General features: G+C 41.6%; 1 protein-coding gene across 1 annotated transcript in view; it reads left to right on the forward strand.

Annotated features, from left to right (window-relative positions):
* CALCRL (calcitonin receptor like receptor) overlaps positions 1 to 22,391 on the forward strand; it is a 353,836-nt gene that overhangs the window by 145,279 nt on the left and 186,166 nt on the right. Inside the window, exon 3 of the mRNA XM_075317814.1 lies at positions 18,609 to 18,756. Within this exon, the coding sequence (XP_075173929.1) occupies positions 18,609 to 18,756 (148 nt within the window). The remainder of the gene's footprint in view (positions 1 to 18,608; positions 18,757 to 22,391) is intronic.

The following is a 22,391-nucleotide window of genomic DNA, read 5'->3' on the forward strand; positions in this document are numbered from 1 at the left end:
CCCTACGCGTTTCGCCCTCTTATCAAGTCAATAGGGCTCATGAGGGGTATAGAACATAGATCCTTGACAATTAAATCACAGCTTCAACCTAGAACAAAAACATAAATATGGTAATCAATACACTGTTACCAACTTAGAAGTCAATAGTTATGTCAAAAAATACAATATAATCAAAGAGAAGAACCATGACAGTACTGACCGGTAATAATGAGCCAGAGCAATTTTATATACTGTTAATAATTTGTCCTCCAAGAGTACAGACCAGGATAATGCATCTATCAATACAAACAATACATGATATATATACAAATACGGATATAGATATACACATATATGGGGTATCCATTAACTCCAACCCTCCTAAACAAAAGAGGGCTCACATATCAAATAAGAAAAGACATATGGACATATATATATACCTGTTGGAGCAGTCCCGGGTTATAGACATATCCCTCAACCAATCTGGGAGCTATCCCGAGGTTCAAACACACCCATATATGCACGTGCTGGTCTATGAGAGATCAAATCAGGACACACAAATCAAATCCCCTCTATCTGCTTCAACAGTATAACTAAACCACACATCTCCATCCATAAATCCGTACACCCAATAAGGACGTATAATAGAAAAACCACCTCATTCAGCTATCCCTGCCGATTTCACAGGACGTAAACAATGTACGTACATGTATATAAAAACAAGACAGTACCTGGTCTAGTTAAGGATAGATGTCAGCACTTTTAAAGATTCATCCCGCAATACAGGCTCAATCACGTAAGTGATGGTACAAATGTCCTCAGGAAAGCCAGTCTTCCCTTAAAAAATATATACATGGCATAAGAATGAACAGATAAACACGCCCCAAAGAAGGCTATAGGGACCTTAAGAGGTGCCGCACATACCTCAAACAAATCCGGATCCTGGTCTAGGCAATACCTCTATTAGTGCCTAAGTAGAAAGGGATATAGCCCAACTCAGTCCCATTATATAACCACTATAGACAATGTATACCATAAGATGACAACACAGCAAAAAATCGTTTTAGACAAGGCAAAACGGAAATACCTGGACGAGCAATGTCTCCTGGGTAGCGATGTGTATCCAGTACGGGTGTGCTAGAACATAGCAGCCCTAGCCGGTTTTTAAACCTCATATTGCGCGCCAAAAGACAGCTGATCAGCCGCTCCCGTATCGTCACTTCCGGGATTTGCGGCATAGAACAATATCCCACCAAGTCTGAGACTACAGGGAATGGTTCCGTATACCCGGACGTTCCTAACACACCGCGCATGCGCAAAAAACCCGCGCATGCGCACACTCTCAAAATTACCACTTAGAAAGAAGGAGCTTCACCGCAATCGCGCATGCGTGAATTAATCACCGCACGAGTTTATTCTGCTCCCGGAGGTGAGACTGTCAGATGGATCTCAACAACCGCCACAATTCTCTAATAGACAAGGGCACAAATACCCACAATGGGGATAGTATTTGTACCCATAAGGACCCGATAGGTCCTGCCATGTCAAAAAACAAAAAGTACTGATAATACATATAATATTTAAAAACATTAAAGTCAAAAAGGGGAGTGTCCATTCAAAACCATCCCTAAAGAAGGTAACAGTGTTCAAAAACAAAAGCAACATAAGGCAGTCACTGATAAACTGGCTACCTAATTGTGTCATATCCGTAAACAACGATAATAATGCCCAATATCCAGGATTAATAGGTGGGCATAAATTCATGTCAGGCCTACTACAGGCCAAAAACAACTGAATTTGACTTCCTCTATCCTAGATTCCCGAGGTTGGCAACTTTCTATGCTTTACCGAAAGTCCACAAGGGGACGAACCCGATTAAGGGTAGACCAATTGTGTCGGGTATCGACTCTCTTACCCAGAACTGCAGCACATACGTGGACCGGGTACTTAGATCATTTGTAACCTCTCTTCCCTCATATATTAGGGATACTTTGGATCTCCTAACCAAATTGGAAGGGATTGTATTGGACAAAGATATGATTCTTACGTCCATTGACGTCGAATCCTTATACACCAGTATTCCTCATTCTGCTGGATTGCATGCTATTGAACACTATATAGAAACCGTACTTTTGCGAACTGCCGGACCCAAGGGGTCATATACCTCTTTACATGTAGCTGCCCAAAAAATTATGTTGGAAAAACAAAACGACAACTGCGAGTCAGAATAGGAGAACACTTGGGGGACATCCGGAATAAAAGGGATACGCCAATAGCTAGGCACATAAATGAGGAACATAATGGTCGCTATGAGGATGTAAGTTTCAAATCTATAGAATCTGTCCCAGAACCGGAGAGAAAAGGGGACTGGGATAAAATTTTGTTACAAAGAGAGGCGAGGTGGATTTTCTGGTTGGGGTCCGTGTATCCGGATGGCCTGAATGAGCATATAAGCTATACTAGCTTTATTTAACTTGATAAAAGTGAATTCGACCATACCTTTAAATAAATTTGGCCTGTAGTAGGCCTGACATGAATTTATGCCCACCTATTAATCCTGGATATTGGGCATTATTATCGTTGTTTACGGATATGACACAATTAGGTAGCCAGTTTATCAGTGACTGCCTTATGTTGCTTTTGTTTTTGAACACTGTTACCTTCTTTAGGGATGGTTTTGAATGGACACTCCCCTTTTTGACTTTAATGTTTTTAAATAATATATGTATTATCAGTACTTTTTGTTTTTTGACATGGCAGGACCTATCGGGTCCTTATGGGTACAAATACTATCCCCATTGTGGGTATTTGTGCCCTTGTCTATTAGAGAATTGTGGCGGTTGTTGAGATCCATCTGACAGTCTCACCTCCGGGAGCATAATAAACTCGTGCGGTGATTAATTCACGCATGCGCGATTGCGGTGAAGCTCCTTCTTTCTAAGTGGTAATTTTGAGAGTGTGCGCATGCGCGGGTTTTTTGCGCATGCGCGGTGTGTTAGGAACGTCCGGGTATACGGAACCATTCCCTGTAGTCTCAGACTTGGTGGGATATTGTTCTATGCCGCAAATCCCGGAAGTGACGATACGGGAGCGGCTGATCAGCTGTCTTTTGGCGCGCAATATGAGGTTTAAAAACCGGCTAGGGCTGCTATGTTCTAGCACAGCCGTACTGGATACACATCGCTACCCAGGAGACATTGCTCGTCCAGGTATTTCCGTTTTGCCTTGTCTAAAACGATTTTTTGCTGTGTTGTCATCTTATGGTATACATTGTCTATAGTGGTTATATAATGGGACTGAGTTGGGCTATATCCCTTTCTACTTAGGCACTAATAGAGGTGTTGCCTAGACCAGGATCCGGATTTGTTTGAGGTATGTGCGGCACCTCTTAAGGTCCCTATAGCCTTCTTTGGGGCGTGTTTATCTGTTCATTCTTATGCCATGTATATATATTTTTTAAGGGAAGACTGGCTTTCCTGAGGACATTTGTACCATCACTTACGTGATTGAGCCTGTATTGCGGGATGAATCTTTAAAAGTGCTGACATCTATCCTTAACTAGACCAGGTACTGTCTTGTTTTTATATACATGTACGTACATTGTTTACGTCCTGTGAAATCGGCAGGGATAGCTGAATGAGGTGGTTTTTCTATTATACGTCCTTATTGGGTGTACGGATTTATGGATGGAGATGTGTGGTTTAGTTATACTGTTGAAGCAGATAGAGGGGATTTGATTTGTGTGTCCTGATTTGATCTCTCATAGACCAGCACGTGCATATATGGGTGTGTTTGAACCTCGGGATAGCTCCCAGATTGGTTGAGGGATATGTCTATAACCCGGGACTGCTCCAACAGGTATATATATATGTCCATATGTCTTTTCTTATTTGATATGTGAGCCCTCTTTTGTTTAGGAGGGTTGGAGTTAATGGATACCCCATATATGTGTATATCTATATCCGTATTTGTATATATATCATGTATTGTTTGTATTGATAGATGCATTATCCTGGTCTGTACTCTTGGAGGACAAATTATTAACAGTATATAAAATTGCTCTGGCTCATTATTACCGGTCAGTACTGTCATGGTTCTTCTCTTTGATTATATTGTATTTTTTGACATAACTATTGACTTCTAAGTTGGTAACAGTGTATTGATTACCATATTTATGTTTTTGTTCTAGGTTGAAGCTGTGATTTAATTGTCAAGGATCTATGTTCTATACCCCTCATGAGCCCTATTGACTTGATAAGAGGGCGAAACGCGTAGGGTGCATCCTGGACATATGCAACAGCAGTTTTTATATTCTGAAACTTTTGACTGATAGTCGACTGAGTAAATAACTCCCCCATAGATAATTTATGACATTTACTGACAGTAAATTGCTATCTGGACTAAATGTCACACACTATCTATATGGGTCTGACCTTGGGTGTTTCACCTTACCCACTTTAAATTAGGGCACACGGTACTTTCCTAGTGTAAGTGGAGGGTTGTTATAGGACTTCAGTCGACGAGGAACAGGGGCGTCAGTAAACCTTAGGACGTCGACCCCTGTATGACAGGAAGGGTGAGGAGTAGGGTGTTTGTTTCCCACCTTTCCTTCTCATCATTTTTAATTAATTTTTTATATGTGTACCTTGTTTGTGGCATATATGTGAATAAAAATGATTTTTTAGGTAAAATAGTTTCTTTTGGTTAATGAATTAATACTTTTACCTTGATATTGCATTCGGTTCATGTATAAAGTATTGTTTGGCCACAGCACAGGGCTCCAAAGGGAAGGAGCGCCATTTGGTTTTTGGCGCACAGATTTTCCTAGAATAGTTTCTAGACTCCATTTACAGAGCCCCAAACAAAAAAAAAAGTGCCAAAACAACAGAAACCCCCCTCAAGTGAACACATATTGGAAATTACACCCTTCTGGGAATTCATTGACTGGTATAGTGAAGATTTAGTCTCTGGAAAACACCCATGGTGTCAAACACAGTGAATGTTGCGGAATTAAAAATTGCAAATAAGTCCTTGTTGTGCCCAGTACATTATAGTGACCGTACATTGTGCCTAGCTCGTGCTTCTGAAGACTTCATCATAGTATCATAGTATCATAGTTTTAAGGTTGAAGGGAGACTCTCTAAGTCCATCTAGTTCAACCCGTGGCCTAACATGCTGATCCAGAGAAAGGCAAAAAAAAACCCAATGTGGCAAACAAGTTCCAATGGGGAAAAAATTTCCTTCCTTCGTCCACATCCGGCAATCAGACTAGTTCCCTGGATCAATACCCTGTCATAAAATCTAAAATACATAACTGGTAATATTACATTTTTCAAGAAAGGCGTCCAGGCTCTGCTTAAATGTTAGTAGTGAATCACTCATTACAACATCATGCGGCAGAGAGTTCCACAGTCTCACTGCTCGTACAGTAAAGAATCCTCGTCTGTGATTATGATTAAACCTTCTTTCCTCAAGACGTAGCGGATGCCCCCGTGTTCCAGTCGCAGGCCTAGGTGTAAAAAGATCTTTGGAAAGGTCTCTGTACTGTCCCCTCATATATTTATACATTGTGATTAGATCCCCCCTAAGCCTTCGTTTTTCCAAACTAAATAACCCCAAGTTTAATAACCTGTCTTGGTATTGCAGCCCACCCATTCCTCTAATAATCTTGGTCGCTCTTCTCTGCACCCTTTCCAGTTCAGCTATGTCCTTCTTATATATCGGTGACCAGAATTGTACACAGTATTCTAAGTGCGGTCGCACTAGTGACTTGTACAGGGGTAGAAGTATATTTTTTTCATGAACACTTATACCTCTTTTAATACATCCCATTATTTTATTAGCCCTGGCAGCAGCTGCCTGACACTGTCCACTAAAGTGAAGTTTACCATCCACCCATACACCCAAGTCTTTTTCTGTGTCTGTTTTACCCAGTGTTCTACAATTATGTACATAATCATAAATGTTATTTCCTCTACCCAAGTGCATGACTTTACATTTATCTACATTAAACTTCAATTGCCACTTCTCAGCCCAATCCTCCAATTTACATAAATCTCCCTGTAATATAAAATTATCCTCCTCTGTATTGATTACCCTGCAGAGTTTAGTATCATCTGCAAATATTGAAATTCTACTCCGCATGTCCCAAACAAGGTCATTTATAAATATGTTGAAAAGAAGCGGGCCCAATACTGACCCCTGTGGTACCCCACTATGAACTGAGACCCAGTCCGAGTACGTACCATTAATAACCACCCTTTGTTTCCTATCACTGAGCCAGTTTTTAACCCAGTTACACATATTTTCCCCTATCCCCATTATTCTCATTTTATGTACCAACCTTTTGTGTGGCACCGTATCAAAAGCTTTTGAAAAGTCCATATACACAACATCCACTGCATTTCCCTGGTCCAGGCTTGAACTTACCTCTTCATAGAAGCTGATCAAATTAGTTTGACAGGATCGATCCCTCATAAACCCATGTTGATACTCTGTCATAAGGTTATTTTTCTTGAGATACTCCAGTATAGCATCTCTCAAGAAACCCTCAAGGATTTTACCAACCGTAGAGGTTAAACTTACCGGCCTATAATTTCCCGGCTCAGTTTTTGTCCCCTTTTTGAATATTGGCACCACATTTGCTATGCGCCAGTCCTGCGGTACCGACCCTGTTATTAAGGAATCTGAGAAGATTAAAAATAATGGTCTATCTATCACAGAACTCAATTCCTGTAGTACTCTGGGGTGTATGCCATCCGGGCCCGGAGATTTGTCAACCTTAGTGATTTCGAGGCGGCGGCGTACTTCCTGCTGGGTTAAGCAGGTAATATTCAAGGGTGAATTTATGGTATCACTGGTCATGTCATCTGCCATGGCATTTTCTTGTATAAAAACCATAGAAAAAAAGTCATTCAGCAGTTTGGCTTTACCCTCATCCCCTTCCATCATTTCACCAAGACTATTTTTAAGGGGGCCAACACTATTGCTTTTCAGTTTTTTACTGTTTATGTAGTTAAAGAATATTTTAGAATTATTTTTACTTTCTCTCGCAATGAGTCTCTCTGTCTCAAACTTAGCTAACTTAATTTGCTTTTTACATATTTTATTTAATTTTCTATAATTATATAATGCCTCATCACTACCTACCCTCTTTAATTCTTTTAAGGCTTTCTGTTTTTCTTTTATTGCTTCCCTTACAGCTCTATTTAGCCATAGGGGTTTCCTCCTATTTCTAGCATGTTTGTTCCCATAGGGTATATTTTCTGCACAAGCCCTATTCAGGATGCTCATAAAAGTCTCCAATTTGCTTTGTGTACTTTTATTACTTAGTACATCATCCCAGTTTATTGCACTAAGATCATCTCTCAACCGTTTAAAATTTGCTTTCCTGAAGTTTAGTGTCCTTGTAGCCCCTCTACTAGACATCTTACTAAAGAATACATGAAAACTTATTATTTTGTGATCACTATTCCCCAAGTAACCCCCAACTTGTATATTTGATATGCGGTCTGGCCTATTGGTTAGTACAAGGTCTAGTAGTGCTCCCCCTCTTGTGGGGTCCTGTACCATTTGTGAAAGGTAATTACCTTTCATTGTTATCAAAAATCTATTTCCTTTGCTGTAACTGCAAGTTTCTGTTCCCCAATTTATATCAGGATAGTTAAAGTCCCCCATAATAATTACCTCCCCGAGACTCGCTGCTTTACCAATTTGCTTTATGAGGAGATTCTCTACCTCTTCCATAATATTCGGCGTCTTATAACACACCCCTATCAGTATTTTATTATTCATTCTCCCCCCCTTATCTCCACCCATAGGGACTCTACATTCTCAGTACCCTCACATATGTTGTCACGCAGGATGGGTTTTAAGGATGATTTTACATATAGACACACACCTCCCCCTCGCTTATTTGTACGGTCATTCCTGAATAGGCTATAACCCTGTAAATTAACAGCCCAGTCATAGCTCTCATCCAGCCATGTCTCTGATATCCCCACTATATCATAATTTTCTTCCAACAATATTAATTCTAATTCCTCCACCTTATTTGTGAGGCTTCGGGCATTAGTGTACATGCACGTATCGGACTTGCACCACCTTAAATTAAGTGGTCTCTCTTGACTACAATAATGCCAAACGTAAACATTAACTGTGAGTCTCAGAAAGAAGTGGGGCATTTGGACTTTGGACACAGATTTTGCTGTATTTCTAGTTTTAGAGGGGAACCATAGCATTTTTCCAGAGCTTTTGTTTTATCAGTAATGTGGAAGCCTCCTATATTTTTTTAACAGATGATGGACCTGAATGGGGACTTGTTATTTTTATGGGTTGAGTTTAATGGTGGTGATTTGGGTACAGAACATTTTTGATCAGTTCACATTTATCCTGTGCTCTATGCTGATCACTTACGTTGGGGTTTCCATCTACATCTCTGAAATACGTGAGTCAGATTATACCCCCGACGGATCCATTCACTAATAAGGCAGCAGAGTTAAGGGTGGTTTACACGCTGCGACATCACTAAAGATATATCGTCGGGGTCACGTCATTAGTGACGCACATTCGGCACCGTTAGCGACATCACAGTGTGTGACACCAAGGAGCGACTATCAACGAGTGCAAAAACGTGAAAAATCGTTGCTCGTTGACATGTCGTTCCTTTTTGAAATATCGTTGCTGCTGCAGGTACGATGTTGTTTGTTGTTCCTGCGGCAGCACACATCACTGTGTGTGACACCGCAGGAATGACAAACATCTCCTTACCTGCATCCACCGGCAATGAGGAAGGAAGGAGGTGGGCGGCATGTTCCAGCCGCTCATCTCCGCCCCTCCTCTGCTATTGGAAGGCTGCTGTGTGACGCCGCACAAACCGCCCACTTAGAAATGAGGTGTATCACCCGCCAGAGCGACGTCGCATGGAAGGTAAGTCCGTGTGACGGGTGTCAGTGATGTTGTGCGCCACGGGCAGCGATTTGCCCATGACGCACAACCGACGGGGGCGGGTACGATCGCTAGTGATATCGGTACTGATATCGCAGCGTGTAAAGTACCCTTTACGCCGGACTCCGTTTGGCCTCTATTCAGAGATGTCTGTCTTTTTAATGGTGAACAAAAGTGTTGATGACCCCATTTTTGTGCACATCTAAAAAGGCACATAAAAAGATGGACACTGCCACACCACAGGCCAGATGGGAGTTCAAAGTGACTCCCTCTGCCTCATTACAGTGAATTTTCCGTTGAGAATTTAGTCTGAATCACGTTGTTCAGAGATTTACACGCAGTCCCCTGGTGTAATTGCTCAGTATACAGGCCAGGATAAATATTAGCTGTGCCGTACTGTGATCTTTGGGAGGCACAATAAACAGCAGTTGAAGAGTTGGCTCTGTCATGAACAGTCGGGTGGGGGTCTCGCAAGATCCACCCAGTGTTACCAATTTGTCACGATCAGACTGCTCTCTAGTGCCCCCTTGTCGGCAGGTCAATTTTTGTACTATCGGACAATAAGAAAATGAGGCTGCTGAACTACTAATACCAAATATTGAAAGTCTCCCAGCATGGGTAATCAATATATTACCGATTCATGCTAATGGAATATATATATATATATATACCCCAATACCCTTACTGGTAGCACCCCAATAATTTTAAGCAAAAATAATTTCACTGCCACCACCGAACTTTCTTACAAGTAGTTTGGACACCCGTTTCAGATAGCAAAAGGCCCTCCGGGTTCGGATTTGTATATAGAGCAGGAGGAACGAAACTATTAAATGTTATAGAAACTAAATCAGTACTACCGCGCTACTGTTTGATTAGCCTCAGACAGAGTAACCAATATAAAATATGTTGTCACACTTGCCTGGCCGTATGTAAGCTACGTGTTCGAATTTAGTAGAATGTACAATGGATCAACAGATGGTAAGTAGGTGCTGACTCCTAGGTGACAAAATAAATAATAAATGAATGAAATATTAAATAAAATGAATATATTAGGGTAATGCAGAAAATGCTAATCCCTGATGGCCTCACTTGATAGTGCTCACAGGTGACTGCCTACCCTATTTGGAGCCTGGTGCAGACTGAGGGGATGCCCCTCAAGAGAAATTGCAACCTAATGAACTGACACACTTCTAAAGGTGAAAAAAAAATGGGTTTACATAAGGTGGTTATATCTAATACAATTTACAGTAGGACAGAGCATCTATAGGCAGTATGTAATAACATAGATTTGGCACAGAGTCACTTGCCTTGTGTTGTACTGTATGCGAGAGTCACAATGTGCAGATGTTGTAGGGTGGTAAGGGCAGCAAGCTAGACAGCTATAAGTTGCTTGTCCCCTGGCGTGCTGTAAGCAAAATTGTCAGTCTGTTAGTAGAGTGGATAAGGATTATACCTAGTGCAAGTTGCAGTAGGGAACATATAATCAAGAATAAAATTTGGCTCAGAGCCACTTGCCTTGTGCTGAATAATAGGCAAAAAGTCACAATCTGCAGGTGATGTATGCTGTGGTTCCACGCTGAAAGGCTGAAGTTAGGATGCTGCGAGCGGTAAGCTAGGTAGCTTTCCGATGCCTGCTTTCACCATGCTAGATAAGGAGGTATTGCTTTATCAGTAGCTTAGAGCTGCAGCGGCTGCATGCTGCTAGCTAGAGTTTAAGAGCTATAAGCAGCAAGCGTGATAGCTGGAAGCGCTCTATTGTCAAGGGCCGCGGCCAAAGGCGTACCTGGCAACCTGGCGGTATTAGCAAGGGGAATGAGCAGGTGACGTCACACGGCTTGGGTTATGCAAGCCCTTACTGGAATAAAGAGAGGTATAGTCTTTTTCTAAATGTTACGAAGGCAGAAACAGCCTTCTTCCTCAGGGAATCAATTTTAATTTTTATATATTTAATCCGAAAATAAGCAGTGTTTATAAAATATACAAGATGTTGCAAAAGGGGAATAGTACAAATACAGTCTAGACAATTACATAAAAATAAAAGGGATAAACATGAAACTTACTAAACTCGTGCTATAGATCTGACGTCCGAATTTATGGAGGGAGGGACTCCAGGATAAGGTGGTAAACAAATGGGCAGCGCCACCACTTAGGTATGCCCTCCAGTACTGACAAAGTCCAGTATTGGATTTCTGACTTTTATGACCTAAGTTCACCATCCCATCTGTGACCTCATTTTAAAATATCTTGTGGGCTGTGCCGAGGGCTTCAGAAAAATTAGGTAATTCTAATTTTTCGCATATCTTTGCCCGTGGGCCACACAGGTGAGCGATTTTAGCATTATATTTTATATCTCGATTTTTCATTCTCATAGATACCAAACACAACGCATAGACTATGATTTTATTGGCCAATACCAATTTGTTGGGATATCAGCGATCACCTAGCAAAACAAAATGGGGCTTCATTGGGATTCCAACAAACGTGGCACCTAAAAACTGTGTTAATAGCTTTTGTACTTTAAAGAACAAAGTCTTTGTGTGCACAACTTTGCCTCCAGTTGCTCCATCTCCCTGGTCGTAAATACCACAATCTCAGGCTGATCAGATAAAGTCGTCATAGTTACACTCATCTCTGTGCTGGGGTGGTATAGGCACCCTTAAGAGTTTTAACATGATAGGCTTTATTTATTTATCTTTTATGCCATACACTTTGCAGTATTGGTGATTAGGAGGTTTTATTCCTCCAATCAGTACGATTACAGCAATACCAGGTTTATATTGCTTTCTTTAGGTTTGGCTACTAACACACTAAAAACGCTTTCTTTTGTAAAAAAAAAAAAAAAAGGATTTTTGCAGCAATGAATTTGGAAGGTTATGGTTGTTTTTATTCTGCTGACAGAGTCTTGTGAGGGCTTGTTTTTTGTGGGATGAGTTGTAGTTTTTATTAGTACCATTTTGGTCCACTTAATATTTTTACATCCCTTCCTATTCCGCTTTTTGTGAGGCAGAATCATGAAGAAACAGTAATTCAAGAATTGCTTGTTTTATTTTTTTACGTCATTCACCTTGTGGTAAAAGTGATAAGACAGCTTTATTCTTCAGATCAAGTTTATATAATATTTGTTTTTTTTATGTTTTGCCACTTTTACATTATAAAAACTATTTTATAGAAAAAAAAAAGTTTTTACACTGCTGTATTGTGAGAGCTGTAGCTTTTTTTTATTTTTTTGCTGATGGAGCTATGTGGTGGCTTGTTTTTTACGGGGCAAGAGGACGTTGTCGGTAAATAGATACACACGGCACTTCTGGAGTGGTGTATAAATACACTCTGTGCAGAATTATTAGGCAAATTTAGTATTTTGATCACATGATACTTTTATACATGTTGTCGTACTCCTAGCTGTATAGGCTTGAGAGCCAACTACCAATTAAGTAAATCAGGTGATGTGTATCTCTGTAATGAGGAGGGGTGTGGTGTAATGACATCAACACTCTATATAAGGTGTGCTTAATTATTAGGCAACTTCCTTTCCTTTGGCAAAATGGGTCAGAAGAGAGATTTGACGGGCTCTGAAAGGTCCAAAATTGTGAGATGTCTTACAAAGGGATGCAGCAGTCTTGAAATTGCCAAACCTTTGAAGCGTGATCACCAAACAATCAAGCGTTTCATGGCAAATAGCCAACAGGGTCGCAAGAAGCGTGTTGGGTAAAAAAGGCGCAAAATATCTGCCCATGAATTGAGGCAAATTAAGCGTGAAGCTGCCAAGATGCCATTTGCCACCAGTTGGCCATATTTCAGAGCTGCAATGTTACTGGAGTATCAAAAAGCACAAGGTCTGCCATACTCAGGAACATGGCCAAGGTAAGGAAGGCTTAAAAAGGACCACCTTTTGAACAAGAAACATAAGCTAAAACGTCAAGACTGGGCCATGAAATATCTTGAGAGTGATTTTTCAAAGGTTTTATGGACTGATGAAATGAGAGTGACTCTTGATGGGCCAGAGGCTGGATCAGTAAAGGGCAGAGAGCTCCACTCCAACTCAGACGCCAGCAAAGTGGAGGTGGGGTACTGGTATGGGCTGGTATCATCAAACATGAACTTGTGGGATCTTTTCGGGTTGAGGATGGAGTGAAGCTCAACTCCCAGTCCTACTGCCAGTTTCTGGAAGACAACTTCTTCAAGCAGTGGTACAGGAAGAAGTCGGTATCGTTCAAGAAAAACATAATTTTCATGCAGGACAATACTCCATCACATGCATCCAACTACTCCACAGCCTGGCTGACCAGTAGACCAGTAAAGGTCTAAAAGATGAGAAAATAATGACATGGCCCCCTTGTTCACCTGATCTGAACCCCATAGAGATTCTGTGGTCCCTCACAAAATGTGAGATCTACAGGGAGGGAAAACAGTACACCTCTCGGAACAGTGTCTGGGAGGCTGTGGTGTCTGCTGTACGCAATGTTGATCGTAAACAGATCAAGCAACTGACAGAATCTATGGATGGTAGGCTGTTGAGTGTCATCATAAAGAAAGGTGGCTATATTGGTCACTAATTTTTGGGGGTTTTGTTTTTGCATGTCAGAAAAGTTAATTTCTAAATTTTGTGCAGTTATATTGGTTTACCTTGTGAAAATAAACAAGTGAGATGGGAATATATTTGGTTTTTATTAAGTTGCCTAATAATTCTGCACAGTAATAGTTACCTGCACAAACAGATATCCTCCTAAGATAGCCAAATCTAAAAAAAAATCCCACTCCAACTTCCAAAAATATTAAACATTGATATTTATGAGTCTTTTGGGTTGATTGAGAATATAGTTGTTGATCAATAAAAAAAAATCCTCTAAAATACAACTTGCCTAATAATTCTGCACATGGTCTGGATTCCAAAATAGTCCCAAGTATATGCAGAAACTTGGCACTGAGGATCAAGGTGAACAGTAGTTTTTATTGTAGAAGAATAGTAGGATTCATAAAAGACCTTCATCAGTGTACAAAGGAGGTTTCGTAGCGTGGCGAATGGCTCTGCAGGGTATAATGTGGTGTGAAGTATGGCGCTGTACTATACAGCAGTAGACACTGCGTTATACCCTGTAGCGCCACTCGCCACGCTACTACGCTACTAAACCTCCTGAGGACCTTTGTACACACAGTGATGAAGGTCTTTTATGACCGAAACATCTGTGCTTGTGCTGGTCCTACAAGTTTTCTACAATTAAAACCACTGTTCACCTTGATCCAGAATGCTAAGTTCTGCACATAAAAATGACATTTTCAGCGGTAGCATTTTTATTTATATTTGACTTTTTGATTTAATTTCATTTCACTTGTTTTGGCAGCTGTATGATAACAAGACATACGTTTTGCAACTTCATTTTTTTTTTTTTTTTACAGTGTTCACTGAAGAGGTTAACTACGGCATTGTGACAGTCTTTATAGATCGGGTTGTTATGGTTATAATGATTCTATTTTAGCATTTTACCCTTTTCTCACAATGACTCACCTGTTTAAATGGTTAAAGATGAAAGGAGAGCTAGATCTTGGGTAAGTGATTGGCACTTAAGGCCCCGTCACACTAAGCAACATCGCTAGCAACATCGCTGCTAACGAACAACTTTTGTGACGTAGCAGCGATGTTGCTAGTGATGTCGCTGTGTGTGACATACAGCAACAACCTGGCCCCTGCTGTGAGGTCGTTGGTTGTTGCTGAATGTCCTGGGCCATTTTTTAGTTGTTGCTGTCCCGCTGTGAAGCACAGATCGCTGTGTGTGACAGCGAGACAGCAACAACTAAATGTGCAGGCAGCAGGAGCCGGCTTCTGCGGAGGCTGGTAACCACAGTAAACATCGGGTAACCAAGAAGCCCTGTCCTTGGTTACCCGATATTTACCTTTGTTACCAGCCTCCGCCGCTCTCACTGTCAGTGCCGGCTCTTGCTCTGTGCACATGTAGCTGCAGGACACATCGGGTTAATTAACCCGATGTGTGCTGTAGCTAGGAGAGCAGGGAGCCAGCGCTAAGCATTGTGCGCTGCTCCCTGCTCTCTGCACATTTAGCTGCAGTACACATCGGTTAATTAACCCGATGTGTGCTGTAACTAGGAGAGAAAGGAGCCAGCGCTAAGCGGTGTGCGCTGCTCCCTGCTCTGTGCAGCTGCACCCTGTACTCTATACCCTATATATGTACCCTGTGCAGCTGCACCCGGTGTGCGCTGCTCCCTGCTCTGTGCACATTTAGCTGCAGCACACATCGGGTAATTAACCCGATATGTGCTGTAACTAGGAGAGCAGGGAGCCAGCGCTCAGTGTGCGCTGCTCCCTGCTCACTGCACGTGTAACTGCGTGCGCTGGTAACCAAGGTAAATATCGGGTTGGTTACCCGATATTTACCTTAGTTACCAAGCGCAGCATCTTCCACGTGGCGCTGGGGGCTGGCCACTGGTTGCTGGTGAGCTCACCAGCAACTCGTGTAGCGACGCTCCAGCGATCCCTGCCAGGTCAGGTTGCTGGTGGGATCGCTGGAGCGTCGCAGTGTGACATCTCACCAGCAACCTCCTAGCAACTTACCAGCGATCCCTATCGTTGTTGGGATCGCTGGTAAGTTGTTTAGTGTGACTGGACCTTTAGAGAAGGCTGTGTTACAGTGTCTTTGAAGTGCAACCGGATCCACTGACTTGTCATCAGTAAAAAGAACATTGTACTTTGTTAGCAATAAACTATTCCTTAGTATCTCACCCAGTTACATGATATTCAATTAGGTCCAGAAATATTTGGCCAGTGAATGAATCTTTGTGATTTCAGCTCTGCAGGCCACTATTTTTTATTTAAAAAGAAACAACTGAGATGCAATAGGAGTGCAGATTTTCAGGCTTAATTAAAGGGGTTGAACAAAAATATCCTGTGAAATGTTTAGGAATTGCTACTTGCTATTTTTCTACAAAGTCCCCACATTTCAGGGGCTCAAAAGTATTTGAACAAATTAATTTTACCATAAATAAAATGTTTATTTTTAATACTTTGTAGAGAAACCTTTGCAAGCAATGGCTGTCGAAACGCTGGAAGCCATGGACTACATCAAACGTTAGGTTTCCTCCTTTGTGATGCTTTGCCGGGTGTTTACTGCAGCTGTCTTCAGTTGTTGCTTGTTTGTGTGTCTTTTTGATTTAAGTTTTATCTTAAGCATGTGAAATACATGCTCAATGGGGTTGAAATGGGGTCTTTGACTCTGCCATTGCCAAATATTCCACTTCTTTTCCTTAAAAAACTGCTGGGTTACTTTCGCAGTATAATTTCGATCATTGTCCATCTGTCCTGTGAACTGACATCAGATCAACCTTGCTGCATTTGGTTGAATCTGAGTAGAGGTTATAACCCCACACACTTCAGAATTCATCCTGCTCCTTCTGTCTTCAGTCACATCATCAATAAACTCTAGTGACTCAGTGCCTTTGAAAGCCATGCATGCACGGCCATCACACTGCCTCCACCATGTTTTACAGAGCATGTGGTGTGTGTTACGCTCGCCGGGCGAGCACAGATATATTGAACCCACTAAGCCACAACACACAGAAAACTCAGATTGGCTTGACTACGGACACGAACCTGGTTTTCACCAGAGCTCCTGATGGTGGAGGTGTTGCGCTGCAGGACAAGTCTGGGTGCCACTCGGGAAGACTGGTGTTGCATCGGCTGGCCCCAGGGGTATGGGAGTGACAGTCTCTGATAAAGGATTGTGGCAGCAGCTGGTAGAGAGGTTCCATCCGGGATGGACGGATAGCTGGATGGCAGCAGCTGGTGTAATGGTTTCGTCCGGGACGCATGGATGAGCTGATGGCGTGCAACAACAGCAGATAGTGTGAACAGCAGCAGACCTCTGCAATACAGACAAGTATGAGCAATATGACTGACAACAGAGAATAGCAGCAGAAGTGCTATAAGATCTGACAACTGGCAATGACTAAATTAATTGCCCAGGCACCTAGCATAGAGCTAGGGAGCCTTAAATACCTACAGTCTCCAAGCTGACCTGGGAAGCACTTCCGGGTAACAGGGTACTGGCTCTTTAAGAAAGGGGCATGGCCATGGGCGCGGTGTAAGGACAGAAGCTGGTGTACAGATGCTTCGGGAGGCAGCAGCATGAGACAGAGATGGAACCCAGGCAGCAGGATGCCCAGACAGGTGAGAACTTCGGTGTCCACGCCGGACAAGGGGAGCAAGTGCCTGCGAGGATGCAGGCCTGAGCGTTAGTGTGCTTTGGATCAAGAGCTGTTCCAACCCTGTTCCATACTTTCTTCTTCCCATTGTTCTGGTGCAGGTTGATCTTAGTTTCGTCTGTCCAAACTATGCTTTTCCAGAACTGGGCTGGTTTCTTTAGATTTTTTGCGGCAAAGTCTAATCTGGTCTTTCAATTTTTAAGGCTGATTAATGGTTTGCACCCTGTGATGAACCCTCTGTATTTCCTCTCATGAAGTTTTTTCTATGTTAGACTTCGATACTGAAACACCTACTTACTGGAGAGAGTTCTTCACTTGGCTTGATGTTGTGAAGGGATTTTTCTTTACCGTGGAAATGATTCAGCTATCATTCACCACTGTTGTCTTCTGTGGACCTCCAGGTCTTTTTGAGTTCCCAAGCTCACCAGTGTGCTCTTTTTATTGCAGAATGTACTAAAGGTCTAAGACACACAGCTTGAAAATCGGAGCGAGTGGAATGCGATAAAACATCGCATTCCACTCTGACCAATATTAGCCTGTGTGCCAGCACCCATGAGCGATTATTTTCTCAGCCCTATTCGGACCGAGAAAACAATCACAGCATGCTGTGAGTGTAATGCGATCCTTGTTTCTCTTGCACCCATTCAAGTCTATGGGGTGAGAAAAAAATCGCACTGCACTCACATTACACCGGTGTACTGCGACTGCAGGGCGAGAATGGCAATAGCCGGCAACAGAGGAGAGAGAGAGATAAATCCCTCCCTCCCCTCCGCAGCACCGGCCCGCCCCTCCTGAGAGCCGTCCCGTCCCCCGCAGCTGTGGTCCAATCGCATGTTTGGACCTCAGTCGCAGTGACACTCTGCTCCCGCTGTGCTGCCAGGGTGGGCCGACTGTCATGCGAGAATCGCAGTAGTCGCCCATATGGCCCCAACCATACTGTTGATTTCAATACTCCTAACATTTCTGCTATATCTTTGGTGGAACTATTACTTTTTTCAGACTAATGATGGTCTGTTTCTCTTCCATTGAGGTCGTCTTTGACTTCATGTTGTGGGTTCAGAGCAACAGCTTCCAAATACAAATGGCATACCTGGAATCAGCTCCAGACCTTTTACCTGCTTTATTGGTGATGGATTAATGAGGGAATAGCACATGCAGCCCATTGGAAAGCTTTTGAGATAAATATCCAATTACCTTTGATCCCTTGAAAAAGAAGCCGCAAAATATCAAAGAGCTTTAATTCCTAAACCCTTACACCAATTAGGATGGGAATACCCTCAAAGCTGAGAGTCTGTATGTTAAGCCCATGTTGAATATATATAACTGTATCTTGAATATGTTTTGGTAAACGGCCAAAACTTGTCACTGTCCAAATATTTCTGGACATAACTGTAAATAGTCATGAATTATTCTTTTTTTTCTATACTATATATTTACTAAACATATATGTGTGAATCTTCAATTTTCCATAGACTCATACAGTGGATGAGCAGATACAGGAACCTCCAGAAGCAGAAGAGCAAATGATTGAAGTAGTTGGTGTTACAAGGAATAAGATAATGACCGCCCAGTTTGAGTGCTACCAGAAAATAATGCATGAGCCAACACACACAAAGGAAGGTAACTTTTCCAATTGCCTTTTGACTTTTTTTTTAACAAAACATCAGTGCTAGAATATTATTTCCAAAGCATGCACAAAGCAATGATAGTAGGGTTTTCTTGCTTCCCTTGTGTAAGACAATACTGTGGATGACAAAAATAAAAGTCTTATCCCCTTTGCTTGATTCAGTTGAGTCCTGTAATGGAAGCTGCTTCAGCAAGCAGTTACAGATGCAAAATGTTTGTCTGTCATGCATGTCCTTTACCCTATAGTCTTGGCTGGAAGGGTTGGTTCACAGCATGTGGGTTTGGGGCAGTAGTGGTCTTCCACTCCTCATTCTGAACATAAGTGTTTAAAAGGAACATGTCAGGTGCAATATGCACCTAGAACCACAGCAGTTCTGGGTGCATATTTCTAATCCCTGCCTAACCATCCCTGCATACACTATCATAAATAAAGAGATCTTTAGAAAAAGTATTTCTAAAGATATTTTATCTTATGCTAATGAGTGCGGGGACTAGTCCCTAGGGTGCTACATCCCCCGACTAGTCCGCCCTCTTATCAGGTTAGTACGCCCCCAGGGGCATACTAACAGGCTATTCAATGCAGTGTCACCAGCGGTGCAGCTCGCACCTATGTTTTCTCTGACTGCACTTCTGAATGGCAGTCATGCGCAGTATGAAGCCAGGTGTACGCGTCCCGGCTTCAGACAGATCTACTGCACATGACTGGAAGTTGCGGGCATTCAGAAGCACGGTCATAGTGAACACTGGTACGTGCGGCACTGCTGGTGATGCAGCATTGAATAGCATGTTAGTACTCCCCTGTGGGTGTGCTACCATGCTAAGAGGGCAGCTAGTCAGAGGATATAGCTACTCCAGAGTGTATTTCTTAGAAACCAAAATCATGTTTGTGCACTGTGAATCCACTGGTTTTCTCTCCAAGTGTTCAGATTTCAGAAAATCTCCCCTTTTTACACACACACACACACACACACACACACACGTATATTTATACACACACACACACACGTATATTTATACACACACACGTATATTTAACACACACGTATATTTATACACACACACACACACACGTATATTTATACACACACACGTATATTTATACACACACACACACACACACACACACACACACACACACATATACACACACACACACACACACACACACTCTGTTGATGCCCCTCTAGCTCTAATTGTTCATTTTGTTCTTTGTTGGTGGAGCATCTGCTTCCTGTTAATGTGGGTCATTCTTACAGTTGGTTTTATATTGTTTTTGAGTTGGAATATATTCTCCTCCAAAACATTAGGTAGTGAGCCTTCCTGTAACAAAATGTAAAACAAGAAACCTCTTGTCAATAGTTTTATTGCAATATTTTAGTGTAAATATAAAATTATCCATTGTGTACAGTAACTCAAACAGATTCAGAAATGAGTCTTCTTGTTTAACTGATCCCAGAGCTAAGAACAATACAAGTCACAGAATTATGTCAAGACAGTGCTTTACTATAAATATATGAAGGGAGAATAATGAAAGTGCAGGCCAAACATGGCACTTAAAGGGGTTGTCCAGGCTTAGAACAGAAGTCTGCAATCCTTACTCTACATGACTGCATTCTTCCATATCTTCACAGTGTGCAGTGCGCACACTGTCACAATTATTTGGTGGGAGTGGCTGGTCATGTCTGCATGTATGTGATTTGCATACTCTCAGTTACACGCAAACTTGGTGCATTCAGCTTTTCTCAATAGAAATTAATTTAGAGAAACTTGCTTAACCTAGTTGGCACTTGACTGAAAGTGTGTAAAGCAAATACATGTGGCCACCTAACAAGGGATCACAAATTGCCATGATTCAGTAGTCTGCAGTCACATAGAATGACTGAAGACATGTCCCAAGCCTGGGCCACCCCTTTAACTGTTTACATGTGGTTAAACTAAAACTAGTGGATGTTGAGAAATAAAAAAAAGTGCAGGGCATGGCAAAAAAATAAAAACGACTAAATATTAGAGAAGGTAGATGGTGACTTTTTGCCCGTTCTGGGTGCATATTGCTAATCCCTGCCTAACCGTCCCTGTATCTAGTAGCATAGATAGAGATCTTTAGAAAAAGAATTTCTATTCAAATGATTTTTATTAGGTTTTGTAGTTAACAAATCTTGAAATCATGCGTTACAAAATTTAAGGACATATAGATAGTAATAACAAGGTTAAGAAAATGCACATATTTTGACCCTCCAGTTTTAGTGTTGATACATCAAGCAGTATATTTTGTTGGTCAAATCAATTGCTTATAAATTAACTTTTTGCAAAACATAACTAAACAACAAATAAAATTAACAACTTCCTGACATGGATTCCGTAGACAGTCCAGCAAATTTGCGATATCAGAAACATATAATTCTAGTGAGTTTTAGATCAGGGAGGTATCAAAGACTAGAGCTTCAAGCCTGGAATTATTAGTGAGCTTGTATTTCTCGAATATAGTTAGTGTTTTCTTAACGTCAGTTGGGCTATATAGTCTGTCGGTGATTGGGCTCTGGCCATGGGTCCCATTTGGTGATGTACTTTGTTTGAGTATTATTTTTTATGGCATAGTAGTACTCTAAAGTTTTATGTAGTTAGTTTCTCCTTAGCTTCTTTAATATTAGGAGCTTTCTCACTTTTCCATTTGGATGCAATGAGATTAGTGGACACTAGTAGAATATGTATTACTATGGGCCTAAAATGTTTAGGTATCGCTTCAATGTTTGAGAAGAAGAACTAATTCTGGAGTTAGAGCTACATCTAGCTGTGTAATGGACCTTATAAGTGATTGAATGTCTCTCCAGAATTTCTTAATTTTTGGACACGACCAAAATATGTGAGTTATGTTGCCTGAATTTCCACAGTTTCTCCAGCATTTGTTTGAGGTTTCTGGGTTAATTAAATGCAATTTATGGGGTGTGTAATACCAGCGCGTTATTATCTTATAATTGGTTTCTATAAAAGCAACGCAAGGTATATTTTTGTAGATTGTGGCCAATGACTTTTGAATAGAAAAAGAATTTTTAAATATCTTTTATCTTATGCTAATGAGCGAAAGGACTAGTCCCAAGGGCGTTATATCCCCTGACTAGTCCGTCCTCTTAGCATGTTAGCACGCCCACCTGTGGTCACCCGCGTACCTGTGTTCGTACTTCTGAATGCCCCGACACTTACGGTCATGTGCAGTATGACGTATGCCTCCCAGCTTCAGAGAGGTCTAATGCGCATGGCTGGAAGTGCCAGGCATTCAGAAACGCAAACACAGGTACTCGCGGCACCGCTGGTGATGCTGCATTGAATAGCATGTTAGTACACACCTGTAGGCGTGCTAACATGCTAAGAGGATGGATTAGTCGGGGGATCTAACACCCTTGGGACTAGTCCCCGCGCTCATTAGCATAAGTTAAAAGATCTTTAGAAATGTTTTTTCTAAAGATCTCTTTATCTATGCTAATGTATGCACGGACGGTTAGGCAGGGATTAGTAATATGTACCCAGAACTGCTCATGGTTCTGGGTGCATATTGCACCTGACAGGTTCCCTTTAAAATATTAAACTTTATTGAGTACAAATCCTAAAATCTAAATATATAAACAATCTGAGAA

Source organism: Anomaloglossus baeobatrachus, chromosome 7 (genome assembly GCF_048569485.1).
Source record: "Anomaloglossus baeobatrachus isolate aAnoBae1 chromosome 7, aAnoBae1.hap1, whole genome shotgun sequence".
In the NCBI taxonomy this organism is placed as follows: Eukaryota; Metazoa; Chordata; class Amphibia; order Anura; family Aromobatidae; genus Anomaloglossus; species Anomaloglossus baeobatrachus.